The sequence below is a fragment of the Numida meleagris genome, chromosome 1 (assembly GCF_002078875.1).
Source record: "Numida meleagris isolate 19003 breed g44 Domestic line chromosome 1, NumMel1.0, whole genome shotgun sequence".
NCBI classification, from domain to species: Eukaryota; Metazoa; Chordata; class Aves; order Galliformes; family Numididae; genus Numida; species Numida meleagris.
In genome coordinates this window covers 13,813,146-13,840,666 of record NC_034409.1, presented here as the reverse complement: position 1 = coordinate 13,840,666, position 27,521 = coordinate 13,813,146, and the positions used below count along the sequence as shown (strand labels likewise).

The window sequence follows — 27,521 nt, the reverse complement described above, 5'->3', positions numbered from 1 at the left end:
AACAGTTACCTGAGCTGTTGGTGTTCGAAAATAAGTACCTATGTGTAGTTCATGATCACAAAAAAAAAAAATCTGTTTCCTAAGTTTACCGTTTAAGCCCTTAGATTTCCTAAAGGAGGGAAATAGGATGTTTTTAAAATATTTTTTTAAATATATATTTGTATATATATACATATTTGTATGTATGTGCACACATACATAAAGGTGATATATATATGTATATATATATATATATATGAAAAGGAAAAATGAACCGATTTACTCTTCTGATGTTCCTTCAAATGTCGGCTTTTCTGAGATGCATGTTGCAAGTGCGATGTTGGGCAGTTTGCTATCTTCGAGGTCCATCTGCCTTCGCAATATCAGCCCTTAAAACTGATGCTTTTAATCAGCCACATAATTTTTGTAGAGTTCTTAATACTGGCTTAGCTCGTGTTCATGAAAACTTGCCGTTTATAGTCATTTATCTTCAACAGCAGCTGCTGTTGGAGCTCATTCTGTGTTTTGATAATGTGTGCTGCTTTATAAGAAGGCAGAAGAAAAATTCTGGCTGCAAAAATCATTATTTTGTGGGAGTCTTGCGTCACGTACTGTGACAGATACCCACATACAGGCTTGGAAATGGCCTGCCTCATCCTCCCATGTCTGTGATGATAGCAGCAGAGTTGCAAAAACGTAAAGGAGAGCAGAACTGGGTCATTGTTTCATCCCTTAAGAAACTAGTAATTCTTACGTTATCTGCAGAAAAGATGCGTTGTGAATCAGTCACTGGATTGGTGACTTAGGAGTTTTGGGTTCAGTTCCTGCTTGTGCACAGGCTGCTGTAACAGCTTTGTCTCCTTAGCCTCAGTTCTGTGTCTGTGAACTTGAGATAATCGTTCTTTTTCTTTACATCAAGTTTTATCTAGTCGCTGCGTAAATATCTTTTCTTTTTGTATACAATGTCTAGCATAAAAGGGTCATGATTTTAGACTGCCTGAAAGCAATAAATAATTTCATGCGAACCATTGACCAGTGAGACAAACATAAACTCTTATTATGTTAAAATAATAGCTCATGTTTTCTGCTGGAAATATACACTCTTCAGTACGATTTCAAAGATAGCACAATCTGCCTAGCCACAGAATTTACCTTGCACTGGAATAAACCTCATCTTCCTTTAAATCTGAACCCACCATTCCTATAAGCATGATGAACATTGTGGATAGTTATTTCATATAATCTGAAAATAGAAATTCTGGATGTTTTGGTTACACGCACAGATGAGGTACAGGCTATTTTAGTTAACATATAAGGGCCTCCTTTACTATTAAAAATATTCTTGCTTGAATAATGACCTTTCGTTGTGAATGTCAAAGAGGATATTTATACGAGAGCATGTTTTTTAAACTAATTAAAAGAAATTCAGAAAGCTCTTCAGAGCATTAATACTGTTGACTATAAACCTGTTTCCTAGTTTTAGACAACAACTTCCATATCTATTTCAGCATCTAAGTGAAGCTGTAAGCAGCATCTTCTCTTTTGGCAACAGATGGCATTCTGTCAGTCAATAAAAGCCAAAAGGGAACAAAATAACTGTGTGTTTTCACCAGTTATTTTCCCATTATTAGGAACATCCCAAACATTTATGGATGATTAAGAAGGTAGATTGAGTTGTTTAAAACTGTTGTAATGGTCTATTAATTATTTGGCAATTAATATGTCATTAGATCTATTCATAAATTACAGAATTCTTGCAGCTCTGTGAGGAGGTAATGCTGTGGTTCTGTTTACCAGTGGGGGAAATAAAGTATATGCTGCTTAACAATACTGCAATCTTAACAAATCACTAGCGTTCTGAAATGGAGATCAATAAAATTGTCTTTCAAAATGTAGTGTTAAGTGCCTTAGATTACATGGCTTTTTAGAGAATAAAATGAGTTTGATTACCGTCACAGTTCATAGCAAGCAGACATCAGTTAATGAAGAAAGAGTTGTCCTACCCCTTTAGTGGATTATCATTTTTATTTAGAATTCCATAGAATATTCAACAGGTCTCATTTTTGTAAAGATAAATTTATTCTCAAACGTAATTCTTTTTCATTATAAGGTTGTATCTTCCATTCACCTGTGTCTTCAATCTGTCAAATTTCACCTCCTTATCTTTTGGAAAGAAATACCAAAAAATACTTTTGTCTGAAGACCTACGAGCAGAATTCATCATGTATCCATGTGTTAGTTTATCATCCTCAGAAGCTTCCAGTTATTCACTGAGTTTGTCCATTTCATTGTAGTAATTGCCACAAATATTTACTTTGCATAGGTTAGCTTAGTTCAGGAACTGCATTGCTTGTAACGATTGCTTTCCAGACCTGGAATAACCTTTGTTGCACTTACCTGATTCTTTAGCATTTTTCTCAGCATCCCTTAAATTTTAGGTGCTATGATTAGTAGTGATGTAGAAACTATCATTAGCAAGATTAGTAGCAATGGCCTCTGCAACACCATGGCCCAGTACATCCGTTGTCACACCTGCCTGCATGTAGACCCAGCTCTTCTAGTGTTTAATTCACTATTGATTTGCTTGAGTCGTCATCTTAAGCCTTGTCCTGGCAGCTCGTTCTCTTCTTCGCATCCTTCTTGTCCTGAGATGCACTGCAGTGGTTCAGAGGGCTCCTCGGCTAATGCTTTAAAAAGCGTGATCAGAATGCTCAGCTGAAAGAGATCAGGAGTGGCTTTGGTTTTGTCTCTGCTGTCTTAATCCTTCCCTAGCTGGAGTATGGAAGAATATTGTGAATACATTACCTGGAAATACCTCTGAGCTCTAATTTTTTTGCTGTGTCTCTCTAGCATCATTGCTGTTAATCCGGTAGTGCTCAGAGGCTAGAGCAATGCTGGAGCATGACTGCAGTGTGCGCAAGGCAGGAATAAACCAGTGTTCTGCAGCTTGCACTCGAGGTTGTAGGAGGTACAGCAAAATGGTAGAAAATAGAAAAAGGTAAAGAATAAGATGATTGTTAGTATTAATAATAATGAACAAGAGTTCATCATTAGTAAGAATAGCCCAGATACCATTTGTAAAAGGCATTCTGGTGCCACTTGTCTCTCCAGCTCGGTCCTTTTTCCTTTCTCAGAGGGCTGCTGCCCTGGGGCCCATGGGCTCTGGCTGCCCTGCCTGGAGCTGTCCTGGCTCCAGCCTGGGTGCCTGAAGGACACTGCTTTGCTTTCTGCGCTCCCTGCGAGGTCTAGCTGCCCTCATGCTACAGGGCGTCCACTTGTTCACACCATGATTCTGAGGCACTGTAGAACTGGGATAAAGGGCTCAATGATTTTGAAAGTCTTTTCCAACCTCAGTGATTCTGTCATTGTAAGCTGAAGTAAGTCTCCTTGACCTCCTTCCACAAGGCTTAGCTGCTACCTGCCAGAAATTCAGAAAATGAAGGAAATGAGATGGAAATTTCATGGTTTTCATCAAGCATGGTCTTTTAGTAGTAGGATCACAGAGGTATACCTGTGGGTAATCATTTACAATTTGAAGTGTCATTTACGAGAATCTTTTTAATCATCCCTTAGCCTTTTTTTCATTGTGTTTAGGAAATACATTATTCATACAAAAGCTGAAAAAGGGAAGCTTGTCAAGATATAAGGATATTCCTAATGCAACAAAATTCAGAAGAGTTGAGTTGGGCCACATATTCTAACCCCTAAATCACAAATGCTTTGTTACATCTTAGAGGCACTCCCAGATTGTAGACTGCAACAGTGTTGTACAGTTTTTAATGCTTGTGAATTTTCTTATGAATTTTAAAAGAAGAGTTGAACAGATGGTGAAATTTTAGAATGAATATAGTAATAAGTGACTCCCCCAAACCAGCAAAATTACATTAGAACAAGGAAAAAAATATGTAACAAAGCCTGAAGAAGGGAAAACATAGGTAATGAGGAGATACGAGTATTGTGGCATACTGTAACTCTTTTCCTTGCTTAGGAATGATGTGAAAAGCAATAGCTTGGAAGTGAAAGAAATTATCACAGGTTGCTGAGGAGGGAAATATGTCCTTGTTTGAGGAGTGTGTCATAGGCCCTGCTGAAGGAGCTTTTATTTAATGTGTGTTTAAGAAAATGAGAAACTAGAAGGAAATATGTTGTCTAAAAATGAGGGTAAGCTTTTGAAGCCTGCCATGGTGAAGTGCTTTCTGTAGGCCTCAGATAGATCTGTAGCCGTTTTCTGGTTCCTTTCTCATTCTTTGACGTCAGTTTTGAATACTGGTCAACAAAACTGGAAATCACGCTCCAATATCAGTATAACCAAGGGCACGTGAAAAGTAAATCTGCTCCTTAATCTTATTTGCTGTATCCTTTTCTTTCAGTATGATCACGAAGTCCCATAAAAAGCTTGTATTGTTATCCACCGTGACCACTAAGTAGTTTTGTCCTTATTTTCCAGTATGCTTTTCCTTGTGTTATCCCTGTTTTTTCATCTGTAACTTTACATTTGGTGGCATATATTTCTTTGAATGAATGCACAATCCATGCTACTTGCCTTTTGTCTCTTCATTACTCACATTGCCAGTGGCATCAGCGTCGAGGGAAAATGTAATCTGGTATTTATTTCTAAAAGCTAGTGAAGTTTTCTGATTGGGTGATGGTGGCTAAATATCCCACTAGCAAACGACCTCATTGAAATCCCCAAAAACTAATTTTCAGGTGTTTAACATTTACTTTTAAAGTGCTTTTATTTGTGTTCTAGAATGCCTTCTGAGAGTTGGAACATTTTCATGGTTATCTTTGTCAGCTTCACTGGTAACCTCATTAAAAAGTGCAAGCAGAGTTCCAGAGCTAAGATCTGCTTTTCAGTACAACCATACAAACAGATTGTTTATCAATTTATTTTTATTACTTTTTTCCATTATTATTTCCGAGATATTCTCGCATAGGTTTTCAGTGCAAACGCAACAGCTCAGCTATCTTCCCCAAGTTGCCAAATATTCCAGTATTCAGTTAGAAATTAATGTGCAGAGATCAGAATGTCTCTCTTCAGCTCTTTGACAGCTCATGGCCACATTGCCCAGCTTTTTTTCCCATTTTTTTCAGGCAGAATTGTACAGTTACTGAAAGAATCAAAAAATACCTTTATCCAAGTGAAGTGCATTGTCAGAATTCCTTCTTAGAATCGAAGAAACACTGTACACTTTTGTTATTCTTCACATACTGGTAACTATTTTAATACTGCTGTTGTTGGTAGGATTTTTCTTGTAAAAAGGGAAAAACAACTTATCTTTACTGAATACATATTAACACAGATCATTTTCACATATCTTTGGCAATCTTCTCTACCTTAATTTCTCTCATTTTTACGCATTGCCACGTGCCCTTCCTCTCTTTTTCTATTTGTTGTATTTTACTTTTCTAATTGCTCCTTGCAGCCACTATCTTTACTAACTCTGAACAAAGTCTTTATGCAAAAATTGCTTTTTAAATGTGATAAAAAATGAACTTCTTGAAATATCCTCAGTTTTCAGTCAAAGAAACCTAGTCTGGAAAAGGAACTCTCTTGAGCCATAAAGTATAAATGGGAACATTTGTGATTTATTCACCTTTTTAGCCAGTAGTAGTCAATCGCAGTTGCCGTGTCCTAAGCGGCTTCCAGTTTGGAGTTCAGTTATTGATTCCTCTTTACTTGTGCTGACTTGAAACGGGAGTTCTTTAAAGTTGTGTGCGTTGCCCACTTACTTCAAGAAAGAGAGAGAAATTATCATTTGTGTCTTCTAAAATCTGAAATAATTTACTGCAGACTGCGTGGAGTCATATAGAATGTCTTTCTTAAAATATCAAAATATTTTTTTCTTCTACATTGCAGTGAAATGCATAAGGAGTAGTTGCATCTGTTCTTGAGGTTGGCTTGTTGGTCTGTAACAAAAGTGAAGCAAAGCATTGCTCCCTTGAGCTTGGCTCACTTTCACTGATCAGCCCACAGGTGTTCTAGGTCTTGCTCTAGGTTCTGCGCACTGCAAAACAGATAAACTTCCTTTGTGTTACCTGAGCAGCAGATCTGCTTCATCCTTTCACTGTGTTATCAGTATTTGAATTAAGACAAGCATTATAAACTGAATGTGAAGATACGTTTGGATCTAGTTCATGTATAGTTTCTATCTCGTAAAACTACTTGATCTAGAAAAAAAGATAAATTCTCCTATTTTCAACAAATTTGTCATCTGTTTGAAAGCAAAGCGGAGTCCTGCAGTGCTCGTTTTATGAGTAAGTTCAGTTGTTTCCATACTGACCAGCACTTTACATCTTCCTGTAGTCAGCTCTGTATTCTGACCAGCTGACTTCTGCACTTATGATACAACAGAGTAAGGAAGTTTTCTATAATTCCAGCTGCAAATTTGCTACCAGACTGAGAACATAACTTGTGTTAGTGTCACAAGTGTGCTACTCAGTAGTTAAGTGAGGCGAAGGTATTCATAAGTTCACAGATTTTATTAAAAATACATTTTAGTAATGCTGACTTCTTTGAGGATTATGTTACATTTAAGGGATTGTTACTAAGATTTCCATGCTCAAAATCTCTTTTCTCCTCGTTTCCAGACCTTTTATGTCATTCTGAGCAAATGAATTGTTTTCAAGTTTATTGTAAACTATTGGCGTTGTTAGCACACTGCTTTGTTATCGTGGTGAGTTTAGCACAGCGTACACGTATCCCTTATCTGCTTGTGGTGATGGCATAAGAGTGTATCCTTAAGGGTATATATGTTATTGGCACCGAAGAATTACTTTGTTTATGAGTAGTGGGGAAATGTATCTGTAAAACAAAAAAAAACCAAAAACTTTGTTTGCATAATTCTTTCCATTGCCAGGCTTTACAAATGGCTGTTTTGTAAAGGTTTGATTGAGCAAAAGTAGTGAGTAACGATAGTAAGTATTCCGTTTTGGTCTGAAGATGCTATTTCACTTGCATCAAATCTTTTTTACCTGTGGAAAGGAGTTAATGAAGTGTGCATCTGTGATACAGAAAATGCAACGTGAATATTTTTCTTTGGTTTTGCAGTGTTCCTGTTCCAGTAGTCAGTCTAGAGAAAATTCCTAACCTAGTGAAGGCAGATGGTGCCAATGTTAAAATGAATTCTGCGACCACTACCACCATCACCTCCTCCTCAGCCTCTTCATCCACCATACCTGCTCCAACCTTGGTTAAATCTGGTTTGACATCCAAGTCAGTGCCACCGTCACCAGAAAAGATTCTGAACGGCAAAGGAATTATAGCTCCATCAATAGACAAGAAACACCAAAATGGCACTAAAAGCAGTAACAAGCCTTACAAAAGACTTTCAGGTGAGTAATGTCATAGTTCACCTTCTGATGTAGTCCACCTTTCTTTACTGATATTCCTATAGCTCAGAAATAAAATGCTACTAAAATGCTGTGGCCTGTTTTAGTTGTGATCTTTCTGCTGGAAGATGCCAGTTTACACATAAGAAAAGGGAAGCTTTCAAACTTGTAGCATGTGTAAACTGTTTTCAAAATACTCATTCCATTTAGCTTGAAAGTAGAGTGCTTCATGCATTTCTCAATTGGCCACCTGGTCAAATGTAAAATTTTAAAGAAGTAAAATCATTAAAGCAGAAAGATATAAGGCTTCTCCAATCTGTTGTATAATATCTGTTTATTTACAACAAAAAACAATATTTTTAGGCTGAGTGACTTCAGTGCAATCATGACCAAGTTGCACAGCTGAGCTTTAGGACGTGGGGTTGTCCACCAAATTGTGAATTTCTTTAACAAATACTGGAAAATTCTAGGAAGATATGGGAAATACTGGAGGAGTTAGGAATGTCACAGTTTGGCTCCTCCCCTTCTTCCCCCGCAATTCACATGTGAGAGGAGTAAGAAGATGGCAGTGTGGGGGTCTGTTTTTTTCTGGAAGGCCGGATGATGGGGTTGAAGGGCTGACATTAGAGGTGGAAATGCCTCGGGTGGCCTTAGGCAGTGCAGCATTGAGGGCACTGGGCCCTGTGCAAATTGTCACTGTGCACAGAACAGCCCCACATGGGATGGCCAAGGGGCAGTTAGAAAGGTTGCCATGCTTCGGAGGAAGATCTTTTTTCCATGGAGCTCCCCAGTGGCAACCTCTGGCCATTCTTGGGCCTCAAAAGCTGAAAACATACTTTTGTTTTGAATCAGAGGAGGAAAAAAAAAGTGTTTTGATGCTTTTATGGTTTGGGTTTTAGTTGGTTGTTGTTGTTGTTGTTGTTGTTTTGTTTTTAAGCAAAAGTAACTGACCCAAGTTTACTGCTTTAAAAGCTGTGCAGGATCTATTCATCTGCTGGCAGTACTTAGTGATTTGGGCAGGAGCTGCCTGTGTGTACTGAAAGGCTAATTTGGCTAATGGCAGCATGAGCCACATTAGATCGTCCGCTTGACAGAGTTAGTTCAAATGATTTCTAAATGTGCACTGGTTATGAACCAAGTATAAGTGTGCAAGATAAATGCTTTCATTTCCAGTTAATGAGTGTGTCCTATTTTTGACTGAATATCACTCCTTTTTTTTTTTTTTTTTTTTCATTTTCTCAAATTTGGCAGTGAGCTCCGTGGTACTGCTACCATGGCTCGGCTCCAGAGCAGAGAGAGGTATTTGCTAGGGCTGCGTGTGGTATGGAAGGATGCCATCGCCTTCAAGGATCCAACACACTGATTGCTTTCTTAACTAGTTAAAGGTGGCATATGAGAAAACAGAGCATTTGTTCATGATAGCATTCCAAAAACTGAAAAATATTAAGAAAAAGGAACTGGTTAGGCTTTTATACCGCATGTTTCAATTGCTAAGATCTAATTTGTTATTCCAATAAAAAATCCATGTAATGTGTTTTGCAGTTAATTTAAAACATCGGTTTCTTTTAAACAGTTATTTCCTTTAATGTTCTATAAGCTTCATTTAGCTAATCAAATAAGGCTTCTTACTTGGGCAGCTGAAGCCGATATTGATGTGCCTCGTGCCTCCATGTAGCACCACAGCACTGTAGGAGACACTATACCTTTTTTGTACAAGTGCTTGCTGCAGTATGCTCATAAAGGAGGGCCATTTCTATAGGGCCCTCCTTCAGCCTGCTTGTCTTTTTCCTTGGAGGTGACTTTTCATCATTATTCTGTCTCTGACCTTATCACTCTCCGATTTTCCTGTGATAGGGAAAGGTTCAGTGCTGGAAATTTCCAGTCAGCCTGGGACAGTGCATGGACCGCTCGAGCACTCTGATGGGCCTCAGTTTCCTTCCATATGATTAAAAAAAATGCATAAAATTGATACTTGTTTATAAACTCCTCTCTCATTAGCAGATTTGGAATCCGTTAAATCTTGCTGCCTCACGCGCAGCGAGGCGATAAATTAGTGATGATGCAAATAACAGAAGTTCTGTGAGCACTATAAATTAATTGCCTGTAGATTGTGTGTCATTATGATGGATTCCGCTCCATTATTATACTGAACTGTGCAGAGGCTGAAAAAAAGATCTTGGAAGGTCAAGGAGGTGATTATTTTAGCTTTACTGTAAATTTCATCCATTTTACGTTAAAAGAATGAGGAACTGGCTGGGAATTTAGGTTTCAGTCCGTCCTTCACTGTGCAAGTGTACAGCTGTTAATTTGTGAAGGTCTGACTGGCTTACATCTGTTTTCTTTCCTTTTAGCAGCCTCCATTTTCTCTCGTGCCATTTCCCTGGCTGTGGCTGAAGGGGTTTTCTGGTGGTTGTTTTTTTGTTGGTGATGGTTGTTCTGTTATTTGGGTGTTGGTTTTTTTTTTTTTTAATCTTTGCTGAGATCTGGTGGTTGTTTGGGAGAGGAATGCCCCTGTCTCTTTTTGGGGGCATTGTCATTGGTGAGAGAGAGCAAAGCAGCTCCCAAACCCCCAAAGGACAGTCACTAGCTGTCAGGCATAAGTGGATCACTGTTCCCTAGTAGCAAACTGGAGAAAATATATGTGTATTTTTTTAATATCTTTAGTTCCATTTCTCTTCGGGGTGAAGTTAAAAATACAGCTGCTCAGCTGAAACTAAAAATATCCTTCCACCACCTAAAGGAGGCCTACAAGAATGCTGGAGGGGGACCTTTTTACAAGGTCATGTAGTGATAGGACAAGGGGTAATGGCTTTAAACTAAAAGAAGGGAAAATTGCATTAGCCATGAGGAAGAAATCCTTCACTCAGAGCGGGGTGAGCCCTAGCACAGCTGCCCAGAGAAGCTGTGGGTGCCCCATCCCTGGAGAGGTTGAAGACTGGGTTGGATGGGTCCCTGGGCAGCCTGAGCTGGTGGGGGGCAGCCAGCCCACAGCAGGGGTTGGAACTGGGTGGGCTTTGAGGTCCCTTCCAACCCAAACCAATCTCTGAGTCTCTATCTGTTGCGTCTCAGGTTGGAGTTTGACTCTTCTTCCCTCTGTGAGGTTGTAATAAAAAACAGCAATAATTAACTCTGTTAGCTCATGAACATGAATTTTCATCCACTAAAAGTAAGGAAAAATGTTTTGTTTATATTTGGTCATACACAGATCATTTTGTTATTTCTGCTGAGCTGTAAAGGCCACAGAAACTAGAACTGTGCGTGACAGATATCATATCCTTGGTAGATTTCACCAACTGTTTTTTCCAAGCTCACTTTTTGTTATGTCCCTGCTAGTAGACCAGTAATATAACCATGAATTTAACTTGATCGTGTTTAAGTCCATGTAGTAGAATACATGCAACTGCTAATAATTTTCCTATCTGGAAGGCAAGAGTTACCGTATGTAGGCTCCTTGGCCTCCAGATTTTTCTATCCCTCTGGCTATGATGTTGTCCTAACATTGTAACATAGCTGTGAATTACTGTCTTCATCTTAGCTCTGATTTTTTGTTGTTAATGTTTGTTTGTTTATAATGAATGTTTAGGTCCTCACATTAATTGTTGTATTTAAGTACAGGATGTTTATTATTATCCAAGTGTAATACAATTGAAAATTGAAGTGAAGTGAAAACAGACTTTAGCAAACAGTTAGTATTCCACGATCAAGCAGAAGCAAACCAGCCTGCCAACTAAAACATACCATGTCTATATGTATGAAGCTGATGGTAGATTTTTGTTTTTGTATAAATTAATAATAATTCTACGTCCATGGTTTTGCTACAGTTCCATAGTACAAAACCTACAATTATATTAATATAATTTAAAGGAGGTGATGCTATCTGTGGTATACAAATACTGAAATATTAACGACAATGAAGTATGCAAATATGCACATTAAATATTAAATGCGCTTCTAATGTTAATCATAAGTAGAACTCAAATGAGGCTTCTTTTTTCATGATCTCTTCATTACGTTCTGTGCATCCATGACTTAGGAAAATAAGAATGAACATACACTTTTCTTTATACTTCTGAAGATGAGACAGATTTAGATAAATTCTGTTTTTAGCGTGTCACCAGTAATCTTGTGTTTTTGTTTTAGAAGGCACTGGTTGTTTTTCAGAGTTTCAGAGTATGTCACAGTAACGCTGTATAAAGCACTGTGCTATTTAGTCTGTATGTGTCTTAAGTGTGCTTCGTAGTCAAGCTCAGAGGTTTGGTTTGCAAATATGTTTCAAGGCCTCAGAGGCAGCCAGTGTTAGAGAGGGAAATGGGAGGTGTCCCTACCTATAGCGGGGGGGTGGAACTAGATGGTCTTAAAGGTCCCTTCCAACTTAAACCATTCTATGATTCTGTGAACTCCCTGGGATATGACCAGGCCACATGTTTAGACCACTGTGTTGGGTGCAGCTCCATAAGCAGACTTACTCCTACGAAGTCTGTGACTAAATAGTTTGAAATACATATGGACAGAAAACGTGCACAAGTGGCCGAGTGTGATGCGCATGGAGCCATTGTGGAGCACTGGGGTTGGGAGCAGCGGTTCAGGCTGAGCCTGGCTGCGTGAAATATTGTCAGGCAAATATGGTGCTCTGGTTAAAATTCCTGAAATAATCTACTTTTTCTCCTTTTTCCCTCCACCTTCATCAAACAGAAAGAGAATTTGACCCAAATAAACACTGTGGAGTACTGGATCCTGAAACAAAGAAACCTTGCACAAGATCGCTCACCTGCAAGGTATTTTTCTTAGAAGATAAAATATCAGATGCTTTGTTATAGTTTAAATCCTACCACAGTAGTTTGAGAGGTCATACCTGCTCCTGTCTTACAGACAATGGGTATGGTATTCAGACGCTGTCTTCAGGTAATTCTTTTGAGCAATTCTGTTTCTTTGAATCAGAGCATCTGCATTATTCCGCTGATAGTTCTAGAGAGATGTTTTTTTCGTGTCGTTTTGTTATGCAGAAAGCATTAACGTTTCACATAGAAGCACAATAGTTATTTTTAATGCTCCCTTTTCAGCTCATGTGTGCAAAAATGCTGAAGTATAATCACTTGAGTAAAAATTTAACATGATTTTCATGTAAGAAATTACTTGGAGGCTGCTCTTCTGATAATGATGGGTCTCGTTAAAAAGTAGCAACAACGTAAGACGTTTATAATGAACATTTCTATGTGTAGCTGGTGCCTGTTGGTAGAGCTAATCAGTTTCATTTTCTTGGAATGTAGTCACATTTTTCAATCCAATGAAATCAATTTTTCATTGTAAGTTAAGAGCCGCAATGACGTTACTTCTTAATATTTTAAAGTTATTGGAATTATACTTTCTGTCTTGGAAAAGGTAAGTCAATAGATTCTATTATGAAAATTGTTGCAAAAGTAATTTCTTAAGAAATGACTTCATAAATTATCAAAGATAATGTGGAGCAGCAGCTTTATTTCCATAACTGTGGCTAAAGTTGTTTGAAGTAGATTTTTATCTTTTGGAGTTGTGGTGTATCGAAAGTATAGAGGACTCATAAACAATGTCATGCACACACAAATGCTTTTTAACCACCCTATTTTTAGACTCATTCACTTAATCATCGACGAGCAGTTCCAGGCCGTAAAAAACAGTTTGACATCCTTCTAGCTGAACACAAAGCTCGATCCAGGGAAAAAGAAGTCGCAAAAGACAAAGAGCATCCACCTTCGGCAAGGGAAAGCTATCAGAGCCAGCCCACACCAGCACAAGACTCTCTGTCAGGATCCTCAGTGAACTCTGGGCAAGAATCTAAAGTAACATCTCCTGCAAAATCTAGACCACCAAATTCTGTACTTCCAAGGTAAGCAATTCTCCAGTGTGAAGTGTTGCATTCTGGAATTGCTCTAAGAAATACACTAGCCCTTTATGCAGCTTATTTTATAAACATGTAGTGTTTGGGCTGTTGCATGATAAAACATACATCCATGTAAGAATTTCCCTTAGCGGTATGAAGTAGAGTACTCTTACATTAATGTAAACCCACCCGTGGTAGTCTGTGGTGTGGTTGGGGCCAGAGTAAGGAGTGGTATCTGTCCTCTGCTCTGAAGCTCAGACTAACAGCTTTTTTTGGCTAAGACGGATGGTAATAGCGAGGAAGGGTTATAATTGAGTCATTCTGACATGTTTGGAAATGAAAGTGTATTTAGATGAATTGGGATACCACTGGCGAAATTCTGCACAGTTGTGCAGGGATGTTCTCTGCAGATACATCACCAATTACATCAGTGGAATGTCTCTTAAAGAAAGGTGTGCTTCTGTGTAGATGGCAGTGTAAGCAGCTAGGTCTTAAACCCATGTGTCTGAAACTGCCCGCAGTGTGTCTTTTATCAGTGTGTCCATTTTTCTTAGAAAGGACAAAATCAGACTTCAGAAAGACAACGTAAACTTCCGAAAACATACCTTTAGAAAAACCACTATGAGGTATTGGAGCTACTGAATTCTACTTTACCCTCTGGCAAACTTCCCATGTGTTTTGTATGGCTCTTTGCTTTCGGAGTTTTTAGGTACTCCAGAGTTAAGCTGGTTGGTTTTGTTTACATTAGCATTATTTCATATTTCATTTCTTTGCAGAATTAGGTACTCGTTTCTGGTCATTTGTACAAAGTCCCCCTTTCAGACTGATATAGAGTTAGGTTTGTTATCTCTAGTTCTACAGATGGCTGTTGTCATTTTTTTCTGTGCGTTCATCAAGTCATAATAAAACTTTATTCACTCAGTGGCAGGGGTGGGTCTCACAGGGCTTTGAGTGAATGAAAGAATAGGAAAATTGCTGAGAATTCTGCATAATTTCTGTTAAAAGGGTGACTTCACACAGTGCTTACGTGCAGAGGAGCACAGAGGGACAGGCAGGTGTCAATTTTAGTAGGTGTTACCATCAAAAAAACAAAACTGAAATGTGGTTCAGTGACAGCCAGCTGAAGAAATTGGAAAGAAAAGATAGCGGTACACGAGGAGAAGGATTTTAGCAGTCATATGTTCTGTTGGTACGATTTATACTTCTGTTTCTGCCGCAGTGTCTCTGTTCTGTCATCTTTCCTGTTTTTGCAAGCAGCCATGCCAGAGGAAAGCTTTGCTCCCTCTCTGCTGTGAGTCAGCAAGCCCGCGGCTCAGTTGGCAGAGGTGACGTGGCTGCTGCCCACTCCCCCGAGCAAAGTTTGCTGGTTGCCCTGAAGGTGACATGGCCCGACCCGGCCGCCTTTTCCTCAAGGCTGAGGAGCACCCGCACAGTCTGTCCCATGCACCAGCCAGCAGCTGCAGCTGTGATTTCCAGCTGGTGGACATTGTTGAACAATCCCAGCTCCGTTCAGGAGAGGGCACTGTCCGCAGTTTTAGTGGCTGATAGCCCAAATTCACTGGACGAGGAAGGCTAGCTGGAGAGCTTCTTTTTCATCTTCTGGTTTTGCTCAGCGTAGATATCTCCTCCTACCTCAGAGGTCCACACCTCCCACCTCCCCCCCAACTTCCCTTCTCATTTGATTTGCTTCCACACTAATTTGACAGACAAGACATCGCTGTGCCCTGTGATGCGAAGGCATGCCCACTTTGTTTTATTGGATTTTACGCAAAGGTAAAAGAAAAAAAACATCTACATTCCGTAGTGTCCAAACCAAAAACTCTTGTTGTATTTCAGTAAGAAATAAATTTGATAACTGGACATTCGGGATTAACAAAGAGGTGGAGTAATGGTGCTTTGTGGGAAGATTTTACACATCTAGTTTTGTTTGCATATGTAATAGATTTTTGCCTCCTTCAAGATCTTAAACTAAACTTTGTGGTGAATTTAACATTTCAGGCAATACAAAGGTACTTCTGTTAATGTCAGCTTGGTAATAACCCTGTTATATTCTTGCAAGACCAAATATCAGCTGCTCTTTACCGTCCTTCTTTCCATGATCCCTTCTGGCATAATTTTCTTTGAGGCTTGACTCAGGCAGGTGGCTTTGCAGGGCTGTTGAACGCTGGTGATTTAAATGTGTCTTCTCTTTCTAGACCGTCATCTGCAAATAGCATTAACAGCAACAGTTCTTCAAACCACAGTGGGTACGTACCAGAACTGCCGCTTCCTTCCATGGGAGGAGATTTAACTAGTAGATTGTCCAGTGATGAAGGAGAAGTGGATGGAGCTGAAGAATCTGAGAAATTAGACTGTCATTTTTCTGGACACCATCCCAGACCTCTTGGGGTATGTGTCTCTCGCTGGCATGCCTTGCTGTTACTCTTAAGTAATTAGAGAGGGGAGGAAAAAGACGTGCTTTAGTAAAAATGTAAGGAATGGGAGACTTCTGTTCTGAGACTGTATTACATTTGGCAGAAAACTATGGCTCGAATGGGAGCAGGTAGGAGGAGAAGAGTGGTCACTGCACGTGGCAATTAAACGTTGCCAGGTTGCGGGATGAGATAAGCAGTAGGAAGTAAAGTTCTCCTTTAGGTTTTCTTCTTAGTAGTCTGAATCAGGTGTAGTTCTGCTAAACTGTAAAGTTGCAGTGTTTAAAATGTGTCATGAACAGATGATTTGTTGTCACATGTAGTTCTTACAAAACTACCTTGCAATTGCTTATAGCTCTGAAAATTGTGAGGCAGCAAAGAGCTATTACGGTGCTCGTTGATCTTTGTAGTATGCTATGAAGCAGTAATTAAATATCATCTATGTGAGTGTATGTGGACATAGAAGCTATTGCTTCATTCATCTAAAAATGGAAAGTAGAGCACAGCATAGCCCATCTGCTTTGGCAATGACTTAAGAATGTGCTTCTCTGGCAGCTGTTTTTGTCTCTCTCCCATGCTAGTGGCAAATTTTATTGTAAGTAGTCAGAGAACTTTGTGTCGTTGGATCTGCAGTGTGAATTTGTTTACGCTGTACAATCCAAGAAGCAGCGGGAGAACTCGTGAACACCTGAGCAGGTGGTTCTCTCAAAGATCAGGACAAGGAATAAAATCAGTGAAGACTTCAGTTATGTATTTTCGTTATGCAGAATAAGGCTAGCGCTGTGGTAACTGAAACATTGTCTGTATTCCTTAGAGAAAAGGAGAACTTTTTTCTGCCGGCCCCCAGTGTTACTAGCTAGAATCGCTTCCTTAACAGTAGCTTGGCACTTGTATTCTTTCCCTATGACGTATAGGTAGGTACCGGACAGTAAACTGAATTGTTAGTGGAGTATAAAGTATACTTCAAGCAGAAATATTACACGTGTATTTCATACATTGTGAAAAAAGTATTTATGCTGCAGATATGGGAAATACCTTGTTAAAGATATGTGCGATGCAAATTACAGAGATGTTGCAGGATCGATAAATGGTCATTCTTTTATAGCATAGAAACATTTTTTTAATAAGCAACATTGAAATATCTTTTCTTTCAGTTTTGCTCGTATGGTAGTCGTTTAATGGGAAGAGGGTACTATGTCTTTGACAGAAGATGGGACCATTTTCGATTCGCACTAAACTCCATGGTAGAAAAACACTTGAATTCACAGATGTGGAAGTAAGTGGGAGTTTTACACCTGGCGAAGTTCAACACCCTTAATTCTGTATAACTACTAAATGAAACGCTCCGTGGGAATTGCTTTTGAAATTACCTCTGTGTTAAGTCATGCCTGTAATACAAATATAAGATTTCTCTTTTCCGCTGAGGAATATGCAGCACAAGAGAGCAGTCTCCTATTCTGATGTGCAGTTCTGCCAGATTTAGAACTTTTCTGTAGTCCCTCCAAACGTTGGGGGGAATAATTCCGTAGCTCTGTTAACATTTAAGTGCGTGAAAGCTCGGTGTTTTCTGGGCTTGGAGATATGTATTGAAGCACCTCTGTGTGGCATATACAGGCTGCGATTGCTATGTGCTTAGGTTACATAGGAACATTAAAATAGACTGCACTACAAAAAGAAAAAAAAGATGTTAAAAAAATGGTTTTTTTTAAAAGGCTCATGTGATCTGTAGACATGATTGTTTTTAGTATTTTCTAAATTCTGCACTGGAACATGCATTCTTGTTCCAGTGTAATGGCGCTAAAATGCAGTGTTCCATGCCACTGTTCATTACCAGGACTGTGTTACATTCATTGGATGGCAGCCATTAGATAAACAGGGTTTGATTTTTATTTACATGTATTATTGAAGCACTAAACTGTGGCTTGTCTGACTAACCTGGTAACTCCGTGATAACAGTGCTGCTGTGCTGGGAGATGTCCTTTGGAAATGGGTGGGTTTGCCAAAGAAGGGCAACTGTCATCTCTGTTTAGAGACAGATTGCACTTGATCCAGAAGGGGTTCCTCTCGTCTACTTCGCAATTTTGGCTGTTAGCTGCTGTCTGCCACCTTCTACAAATAAAACTAATTTTGTTTCTATAAATAGGAGAACTAAAACTTGTTACCTGTTGGCGTTGTATGCCAGGTGAAAAGACATTCTGGTGTCTGAGGAAGCGTCATCAAGTATCGTTCCTTTCAGGAAAAACTAAAATAACTTCTGCGATAGTTGTGTGATACAGGAAATAAACAGGCCTCGTCCTGCTCCCACCAAATCCAATTGTAAATGTTTTCCCAAGTGCTAGCTCTCAGTGTAATGTCTAGTATTTTAACAAATTCCATCCGTACTTACTGGTCTGTGTAGCACAGGAAGCTGACAGCGCTTAATCCTTTTTGTATCCTTCTGTTGTCCTCCGTCCTCTGGACTGATCTTTCCCTGTCATCCCCAAGCAGGGCCGTGCTGTTACGTTATAACGGAGCTAGTCCAGCCCTAGCTGTGGCTCATCCAGCTGAGCCAAAAGGCAAAAGGGATGCAGGGCCGTATTTTGAGAACAATAACAACATCTACGAAGTGTTTTTTATCCCTAGTTCTCAGTGTATTTTACAAAGGTGGATGAGAATCATTGGCTCATCTTTAATAGTAGACTGAGGAACAGGCCTGATAATTGCTTTGTTCATAGCCCCGTAGGAAGTCACAGGCAGCAGGACTTTTCTGTTTGCACTGTCTGTGTGTAAACTCTTACTCATTTCTGTCATAAACAGTGCCCTGTCTGAGAGTCTCTAAAGGAAGAATACCAGGAGAGAACCCTGTTAATTAGGATTTGATTTATGGTAAAAACAGCAGAGGATTCGTTTTGTCATAAATCGTACCCTGGGCTGTTTTATTGTACTTCATTGAGAGCAGGCGTGAGTCTCTTTGAACTGAAGAGATGTCAGTAATGGGGATAACAAGGGCAGAATTATGGTGCTCTGTGGGTTCTTAACGAAGAGAAATAGGATTAAACTGAGAATTAAATTTCAGTCTAAATAATGAGAAATACTCATAGGATAATTTTCCAAGAGACATTATGGAAGTCCGATTCTTTGTTAACACTGGACTGGGTAAAGTAATAGGCGATGTGCTGTTGATGGTGGAATAGAAAGGAACTTAAGTACATTCTACTCATTTCACAGGTAATAAATTTTACTCTCTGAATAGTATTCAACTAGTTATACAGTTTATTGAGTGTTGTTTCAGGCTCTGTCAATTTTTCAATATCAGTGAAATGAGTAACTTAACTAGTTAGTCCTGTCTAACCAGCTCCCACGTGAGCTCTGGAGAATGGTACTGCATTGAGACTAGGATGAGCCTCTGACCTGTGACCTTCTTTTCCTCTTTAAGCTCAGTGATGAGTAATTCACAGACCCCAAAACCAACTCATTTTCTGCCCCCACGGGTCCGGCCTGTGAGCTCAGGTTAATCTTGAAACTGTTCTGCAGCTTGAGCTTTCAGGCAGAACATATACAGTGAATGAAACAAATTGTTTGGTATGGTTATAGGCTCCACCATCAGACATTTTATGTGTTGGTGGGTTTTTTTGTAAAATAGGTTAAAAAAGGAAATTGAATTTGTAACAAAGGGGTTAATTGTAACACTGTAGATGTACTTGCTACATGGGACACCTGCAGAAGCTCAGCTCAGCTCTGGTTTAACAGAGGAGCTGCACAGGTCAGGGGTCACGTGCCATGACATCGTTTTGTACAAAACATTGTGCTGCGGTGTTCTCACCTAACCTTCCTCTGTTACATCTCCACCGCCATCACGGAATGAATGCAGTGAATGAGCCTCATCTGAAAATGCATTTTTAGGAAAACACAATTTGCTGTTTTCCTGAATTCTTAGAATATCAAAATACACGTGCTTTGTGGCAGGTTTTTGAAGTTGAAAAAGAAAAAAAATCAGGAGTGAAAGCATTTTTAAGCTGTTATAGAATGCACAACTTATTTCAAACTGTGAATATTGAGATACTTGTGGTTGGCAGAATAGGAAGCAAGACTAAAATGAAGCAGGTTTGCCTTTTTTTCTTTTTTTTAATAAGTTGGTCCTTTCCAGGAATCATTTCCGACCTGCATTGTTCAGATGGAAGTTTTTAATGCATCTAAATCTCTTTTATTCTTCCCCGTTTAGGAAAATCCCTCCTGCGGCAGACAGCCCCATGCCTTCTCCAGCAGCACACGTCTCCACTCCCTTTCCAGCATCCGTCTTACAACCTTTCAGCAACTCCAGTGCAGTATATATTCCTTCAACACCTATCAGCTCCAGAATCACTTCTTCTTACATAATGACATCGGCCATGTTATCAAATGCAGCCTTTGTGACGACATCAGATACGAATTCCATTATGTCACACACTACAGCTTTTCCTCATGTGGCTGCAAGCCTAAGTATCATGGACTCGACCTTCAAGGCGCCATCAGCTGTGTCACCAGTGCCAGCAGTCATCCCTTCCCCATCCCACAAGCCATCCAAAACAAAAACCAGCAAATCCTCAAAGGTAAAAGACTTGTCATCTCGTAGCGATGAGTCTTCAAGTAACAAAAAGAAAAAGCCGCAGTCATCGTCATCGTCGTCCTCATTATCTTTGCAGACATCTTCCTCGTCTTCATTTTCAGGGTCCCACAAAAAGAACTGTGTCCTGAACACCAGTTCGACTTTGAACTCCTATCAGGCTACATCTTCCTATAACAGTATGTCTGTGCACAATACAAACAATGGAACAAGCCCACTCAGTGCCAAATTGGAGCCCTCAGGACGGACTTCATTATCAAGTAGTTCAACAGACTCAGTGAAACACATGAGCATGGTAGTAAGCAGTATTGACTCTTCTAATCTGTCTGTACCTTCTCTTGTGCACCACTCAGGGGACCATTCCCTGGGAGCACATAATGCAGTGTCTTCTCTACCCCTTTCTTTCGACAAATCAGAAGGAAAAAAACGTAAAAACTCTAGTTCTAGTAGCAAAGCCTGTAAAATCACTAAAATGCCTGGTATGAATAGTGTTCATAGAAAGAGCACTGCCAACCTTATTTCTGCGGTGCCAGATCCAACAAGCAGCTCCATCTCTCGGCAGGTAAGGGACCCTTCCAGTTATTTTTTTGCAGGTCACGTTTGACTTACTTGAAGTAGTTCATGCATTATGAACAAGAAAATACAATGTTTGCTTCAGGTTGTTTTTCATCAAACAGCTGATTTTCTAGGTTCATACAAAAATGTATTTGTATTTGTTTTGTACAAACGATAGAAACGTGCCGAGGGGGCAGGGGAGGGAGGAACGGGGTTTTTTACTGTCTTGAAATATTTTAATGAGTATTTTTATTCAGTTAATAAAATAGTCATTTGTATATTTGAAAGTAAAACTAAATGTCAAGAATGGATAAGTAATTTTTAGAAATCAATTTCCGATCTTAATCCTCATCTCTCTGAAATAAATCGTGTGTCATTAAAGCTGGGAGATAAGAGTCAACATTTCTGTTTTTCCCAAATTTGTTACCGATTCACTGTTTACTGTTAGTGTTAAACCTCTTTTTATTTATGCAAAGGGCTCACGTTTGCCTTTTCTTGTGGGGGAAGTCTGAGACGCGTGACCTCGGATGCTGTTTCCTGTTTGAAACAGGGAGAATTAAGAAATTAAGATCTTAACCAGGTCACCTTTAATAGATGTTCAGTTATCTCTTAGCGTGCACGCGTTCAGAATGTTGAAGTTGCTGCAGCAGATAAGATTTCTTCCTCGGCACTAGGGAGAGAGCTTGGACTTTTCTTTCAGTGATTCTTGCATGTGGACAACAGTACGTGTAAATTAAATTTTACTGGCAGTGCTATCTTTAGTGTGATCTTCTGGTTAATTCTGCCACTGTGTCCCGTGCGGTGCCGTGCACAGAAAACAAAGCTTGCCCTGGCCTCTGGAAGACTGAAGCACAGAGAACAGAAAACGTCAGGAAATCTAGAGGAAGTAGCTTAGGACAGGTTTGTTTGTTTCTGAACTGTTGTGAAACTTGTGAATCCTTTCGTAAGGGTATTGCACATAAAGTGGAGTTTGGAAACAGAGAGGGTAGTGTCTTGGGCAAGGCAGTCCATAGGTGACAGCAGTGGGAATGGAAGGAGGGAATGAAGAAATGCTGAAGGTGGTGTAGCAGGCAGAACGAAGGCCTCAGAGAATGGCTTAACAAGTCTGTTTTCTCCTTCCTACTTCCAGCAGAGGTGCAGCTGAGATTATGGATGTGGCATTTAAAAATGGGCTATGGTGTTGTCGTTCTATTTAAGGCCTTTTATAATAGCCCTTCATCATTTTAAATGTGTCCTGCAATCAGAATTAATCTTTAAGTTACTGAAATCAGTGGAGGATGCTGTAAATTCATCGTTCTGTCACACATCTGATATTCAAAATACGTGTGTGCCTAAAAAGGTGAACTTACTCAAGACGTAGTATCTCGAATGGGAAGCAAAAGTAAGTACAGGCTGTTACTTTGGTGCAAATGCTGGTAGGAGGAAATGGATTGCATGGTCTTTCCATATTACATAATCTGTAGTTGCTGTAGTCTGGAGAAGTCTTACAAATAGATGCGATGCATATTGATATATGCAATATATGCATATGTAAGGAGGTCCCAGGTTCACATTCTGAGTCCCTTAGTGATTAGATGTGCGCCTGTGGGTCACTCCTGTTCTGGTGTGTGGTATATTTCAGCAACTTGCGCAGTAATGGCAGTAAATAAACCATCAAGGATCAGTCAGAGGCCTTTAATGAATACTTGCTAATATTCACACTGTAATTTCCCTTAAGGAAAATGTTAAGTATGTGTAGCGATGAACAGATTTCTTTTTATATGCATACTTATATGTGTGTAGGCATGTAGATGTGTATGTGCACATATGTATGCAAATGTAGAAGTCATCCTTTGCTGCTCGTGTTGCTGTCTTTGGAGCTGTGCTAGCAATCAAACATGGGAGGCGAAGTGAAGCTGAATGTATTTCAGGTGTCTGGCTCGCAGCGCTGTCAGAAGGGTGCTGAATTCCTGCTGTTTATTTGTGCTATAAACGAATGAAATTTGCACCCGCTCAAGTACATGGATCTTAGAATATTACGTCCTGGACGCGTGAACATTAAAACTCTAGAGGATGTAACACTTGCAGTCAGCTTTAAGCTCTGCTGTTTCGGCTTGCTGTGCGGTAGAAGTGCAGTCGCAGTAAAAATTCCACCAAAAATACGGCGTTATTTAAAATCTTGTTCCCGCTCCCTGATGTAATAAGGAAAATTAAATTAAGGAAATAAGAACACAGGAAAAAGCTCAAGTGACTGGTGATAAGCCCTGGATTTTTTTTATTTTTTTTTTGCTAGTTTAATTCAGGTCTCCTTGATAGGTAGTATCTGAAAGTAGAGCTTATTTTTAAAAGAAAGAGTGGACGAGACTTGTGGCCCCGCTCCTGCTTCAGGGGCGGTGCACGCAGCACTGCGGCCCAGCGCGGCTGGCGCTGTCTGTGCTCTCCTCGCCGCGGGCTGCGGCTGCTGGGCCTCCCCACGTGACCCTGCTGCTGAGGAGCGGAGCCCCCGGCTCGCGGTGAGGCCGCGGGCGCTCGGTGCTTCCTCAGGGAGCACGGCGGGCGGCTCTGGGGAGCTGGGCCGCGTTCCCCTCGTGATTCCAGGATCTCTGCAAGTCCGTTTCTCGGTGGCTGTTTTTCTCATTTAAAAGATGGAGGTGTATTAGCACTGCATTCTGCAAGGACTTTATGACTATCGTCACGGTGGATATAGGGAAGAAAGGTTTACAAGTTTGCCACGATGTTCTGAATAGCTAGGAAAGATTTTACAAGGCTGCGTATCTATTCAAGATTTGCAAATTGAAGAAAAGCTCGATGTGGTGTGCTGCTACCTAGAGAAGAACAGCTGTGAGATGCAGAAGGACAGGCTGAGGGAGACCTTGGGGGGGCAGAGTCTGCCCCTTCAGTCTTTGTGCGTCGGCTGGCACTGCTGAGGGAGTCGGCTGCACACAAAGCACTGACCATTTCCTCTGGGTAGGTTGTGAGTAGAGAAAACTGTGCTGAGCAGTCGTCGTGAGGAGGAGCAGGCGCGTACAGGGAGTCGTAGGCTGCTCTTCAGTGTAGGTATGAATGGAAAGCAACGCATGATGCTGCAGAAGGGAAGGAGAAAACTGATGTTGGTGAAAACCCTGCCAGCCGCTGCCTGAGTCCCGTCTATTCAGTGAGAAACTTGCAGCTGCATTTCTCACTGCGTTTAGATGATGGGTCCTCGTTACCTCTCCATCAGACAATTAAAGTTGCCATTACTTGAAGTCCATTGATAATGTGAATAACTGCTCATATCTGGTCACGTGCCCTTTTGTGAGCAGGTGTCCGTGATCAATTTTAATCAGTCTCATAACGCCTTTCATTCAGTAGCTCTCTTCCTTCTTGTGCAGCAACAGAAATACCCACCTCGTGTTTATGGGTCTCTGTATAAAAGTCTAAAACAGGCTGCTCCTGCAGAGTGCTGTAATCTTTCAAGGATTAAAATACACAGATTGAATTTTGCATTATTTTATTGAATTACTTTTAAAATGTATGTACATGTACTAATAATGTGCACTTACTCCCAAAGAAATTTCTCTGATCCAGTAGCGTGGGGCAGTCGCACATTTAAACCTCTGGGGTTTGATTCTGCTGCTTAATTTGTGCTTCTTTGAGCAATGCTAAACAAAGACCACAAGGAAGAAGATGCGGTAACGTAGGGCACGCCGTGGTGCTCGGCCAGCTGCTCTACGGCCGTGTGCCCCAAGGAGTGGGCAGGGGCCCTGGGGGGAGGGCCCTGAGCTCTGCGCTGTCATTTGCTGGCGTGCTGACAAAGCGAGCGCGGTGGGCGCACAAACCAGCGCTCCCATCCGCAGAGGTGGGATTTTACAACCCGAATTCCACCAGAAACCATTTCTTAATGTTGTTTTCTAATCTGTAGTAGTATTTACGTGCCTTCTGAGAGTTTATGTAAAATACAGGCTCTGACAGATAATTATGATTCTGAAGAAGTATTTTTTTTATAATAGCAAAATACCTGTGTTCCAAATGCAAATCAGTTAGTGCCACTTCACTCAGGAAAGGAAGGCCATTACCAGCGTCTGTATTCAACTGACAAATACGTCTCTCAATGCTGCTCAATTAATGTCTTTCAGATTGGAAAAAATAGCAGTGTAGCTTTGTCACAATCCAGTCCTTCGAGTACATCAAACCCAGTACACAACAGACAAGTAAGTTGTTTTTTTTAAAAGTGCACTTAAATAGTTTGTAAGTGGTGATTAAATATTTTATACTGCAAAGTCTTAAAATACATTTTCTTTATAAATGTAATTATTTACAGAAGCTTTCTTGCAGTGAATATTAGATTTTTTCCTCTCACTTAGTATTTTTCCAGCTATTTTTCCCTCTGAGATTTATGAATAACAAGTTCTCTGCTTGTTTTCCACCACCTATAATATGCTTCATGTTGGCTTATGTGATGCCCACTGGCTGTTGCTTTGGTGATACAAAAGCAGCAGCAGCAGCAGCCGTGTGTCTGCAGGATCCAGCTAAGCTAGCGTGTCTTTTCCATCCCGCTTCCCCTGCCGGGCTGGGTGGCACGGCAAAGTCCCAGGCTGGCACAGAAGGGGCAGTGTTTAAAAAGAGGCAAAAATGGAAAGCAGCAAGGGACAGAGAAGGCAGAGGACTTGATCATTCAGAGAAACTCATCTGAAAGCATAGCCTGCATTCTTCTCAGACTGTGAGAAATCTTAGCTCGCACCGTGCTTGTTTATCACACAGACTGCTGGCCAGGTAATTGTAGTGAATTCCAAAAGTCAGCTCTTTTGTGTTTGACTCTCCAAATTGAGTAATCTGTCAAGAATTCATTATCAAGATCCTTGTTTTGACAAAGGTTTCCACCTCACCAAGATGTAACCACAAGTAAACAGAAATGCCAGCACACTTCTCTGACCGGTCAGCATTTTAGAATCCTGTATGTGCTCTCAGTACATCACACGGTAGCTGTTCCAGATGGTTATGCTACTTAGTTTCTGCTATGTAGGTGCAGCACAAGAAAAGTAATTATTGTAGTGGTGGTAACCCACAGCAGTCTCACCGTTAAAACATATTCTGAGTCACTCACATCCCGAGATGAACCGTCAAAGGACAAAGCAGTTCCGCCCCCCGCACCCTTGGCACTGAATGCAAAGGAGTGTATGTGTGACAGCACTACACTAAAGGGAGATAGGTGGAGGGTGTCTTCATACCAAAGCACTTGCAGGGACCGGCGTGTTGCTGTGTGAGGGGCTGTCATCCAGCTGCCAGTGACAAACATGGGATGAAGCTCATCTGTAGTGTAAAACAGGTTTTGATTTAACCTCGTGCTCCTGTATCAAATACACGCTGCGCAAGCGGCACAGCTTGCTGGGATCTGTTGCTTAGATCCCGTGGGGAAAACCTTACTGGACAAATCATCAATTTTGTGGCAGCTGTATATAAACAGAGGCTACTGCTAAGCTTTTCAGCTGCTTGTTTCCATGACTTTATCAAAAATAGAAGTGTTTGCTTATTCTAAGCCCTGCAGACTGTTTGGTGTTAAAAATACAATTCTGGCAGTTCAGTAGCTGAGTATGGAGTTCAGAATACAAATACAAAAGAAAATGGAGGTCTGTTAAGCCTTATTAAACATTTTGTTCCTGGGTTTTTTTTTGTTTTTGTTTTTTTTCTGTGTTAACTCTGACACGGGATGTTAGTGTTTGGAGCCATGACTGCCAGTCTAACAAATGCTTGCCACTACCGCACCGGGGCTGCTTTGCTGACAGCTTTGATCTCCAGTGTGGTGAAGGAATAGCCTCTAACTGAAATTTTAATCTGAAGCCGAGCTGTACTATTTCTTTATAAAAAGTGTTATTAATTAGGTAACGTAAGTGGATTTGCAAATGTATTCTGTGGCAGTCAGTGTACCACTGGGGCCTGAGAGAGAGCCTGAGCTCTCTTGTTTTTAATATTAGTGTTGGTGTAACCACGACAATCAGAGTCCCAGTGACACAATGTCAGTAGGCAGAGAGAATTTCAGTTACTACACTGAGTTTTACAGTCGGGAAAAAACAGGCACGTTTTCCTGAGAGCAGGCCTGGGGAGCAGGCGGTTGAGGCAGCGTGTTCTCCGTGCTGCTGTGTGGGAGCGGTGCGCTGTGGCGGGAGCTGCTGGGGGCCGCTGGCTGTCTCCCGCTGCGTTAAACTCGAGTTCCTCTCAGAAGGGTTGTTCACAATTGGTGTTTATTTTGAGCCTTCCTGCATCTATTTGAGAACTGAACGGGGGCTTGTATACATAAAAGTGTGCCTGGTTTTCCAGCTCTTGTTGCTGTAATAAAAAGTACTACTTTTCCTTACAAAAGCTTCATCATTTTCAGTAAACAATAATGGAGTGATAGTTTTGCAGTCAAATTCATTGTGCCTGTAGATACAGACTACATGTTAAAGGCTTGTTTTGTCCAGATTTTGTCCTCATTCTAGGTCTATAACTAATCGGTGTTCTTTTCTTCATAGTGCTTTTAGGTGCCCGAATGTGTTGATATTTTTTAAGGCCTCAGTGTGCAGTGGTTTTTAAATACTGAGGAACTAGATGTTTTTCTTAAGGGAAGGTGCCAGTGTGTATGCTGGATGGGGTTTCCTTGGGCATGAGAACATGCTGTGCAGGAGAAATGATTCTTCAGAGTTGTTGTCTAATTGCTGCTCTTACTTCTAACGATACGCTGAGTTAATGAACGTAAGATTCACCAAAGTTTACTGAAATCAGATAGTCCCAAAAGGAAATACCCAGTTTATTCAAAGCAGTTCCTTTTCTTGAAGGTCTAATGTGATCGGTAAATAGGGGTGGATGTGAA

General features: G+C 40.5%; 1 protein-coding gene across 5 annotated transcripts in view; it reads left to right on the top strand.

Moving 5' to 3' along the window:
• Positions 1-27,521, top strand: part of ATXN7L1 (ataxin 7 like 1) — a 109,524-nt gene that overhangs the window by 80,443 nt on the left and 1,560 nt on the right. For all 5 annotated transcript variants that reach the window (XM_021384571.1, XM_021384572.1, XM_021384573.1 and 2 more), the window contains 7 exons: positions 7,031-7,314; positions 12,004-12,086; positions 12,918-13,174; positions 15,364-15,556; positions 16,734-16,855; positions 19,781-20,723; positions 24,811-24,885. In XM_021384571.1, the coding sequence (XP_021240246.1) occupies positions 7,031-7,314; positions 12,004-12,086; positions 12,918-13,174; positions 15,364-15,556; positions 16,734-16,855; positions 19,781-20,723; positions 24,811-24,885 (1,957 nt within the window). The remainder of the gene's footprint in view (positions 1-7,030; positions 7,315-12,003; positions 12,087-12,917; positions 13,175-15,363; positions 15,557-16,733; positions 16,856-19,780; positions 20,724-24,810; positions 24,886-27,521) is intronic.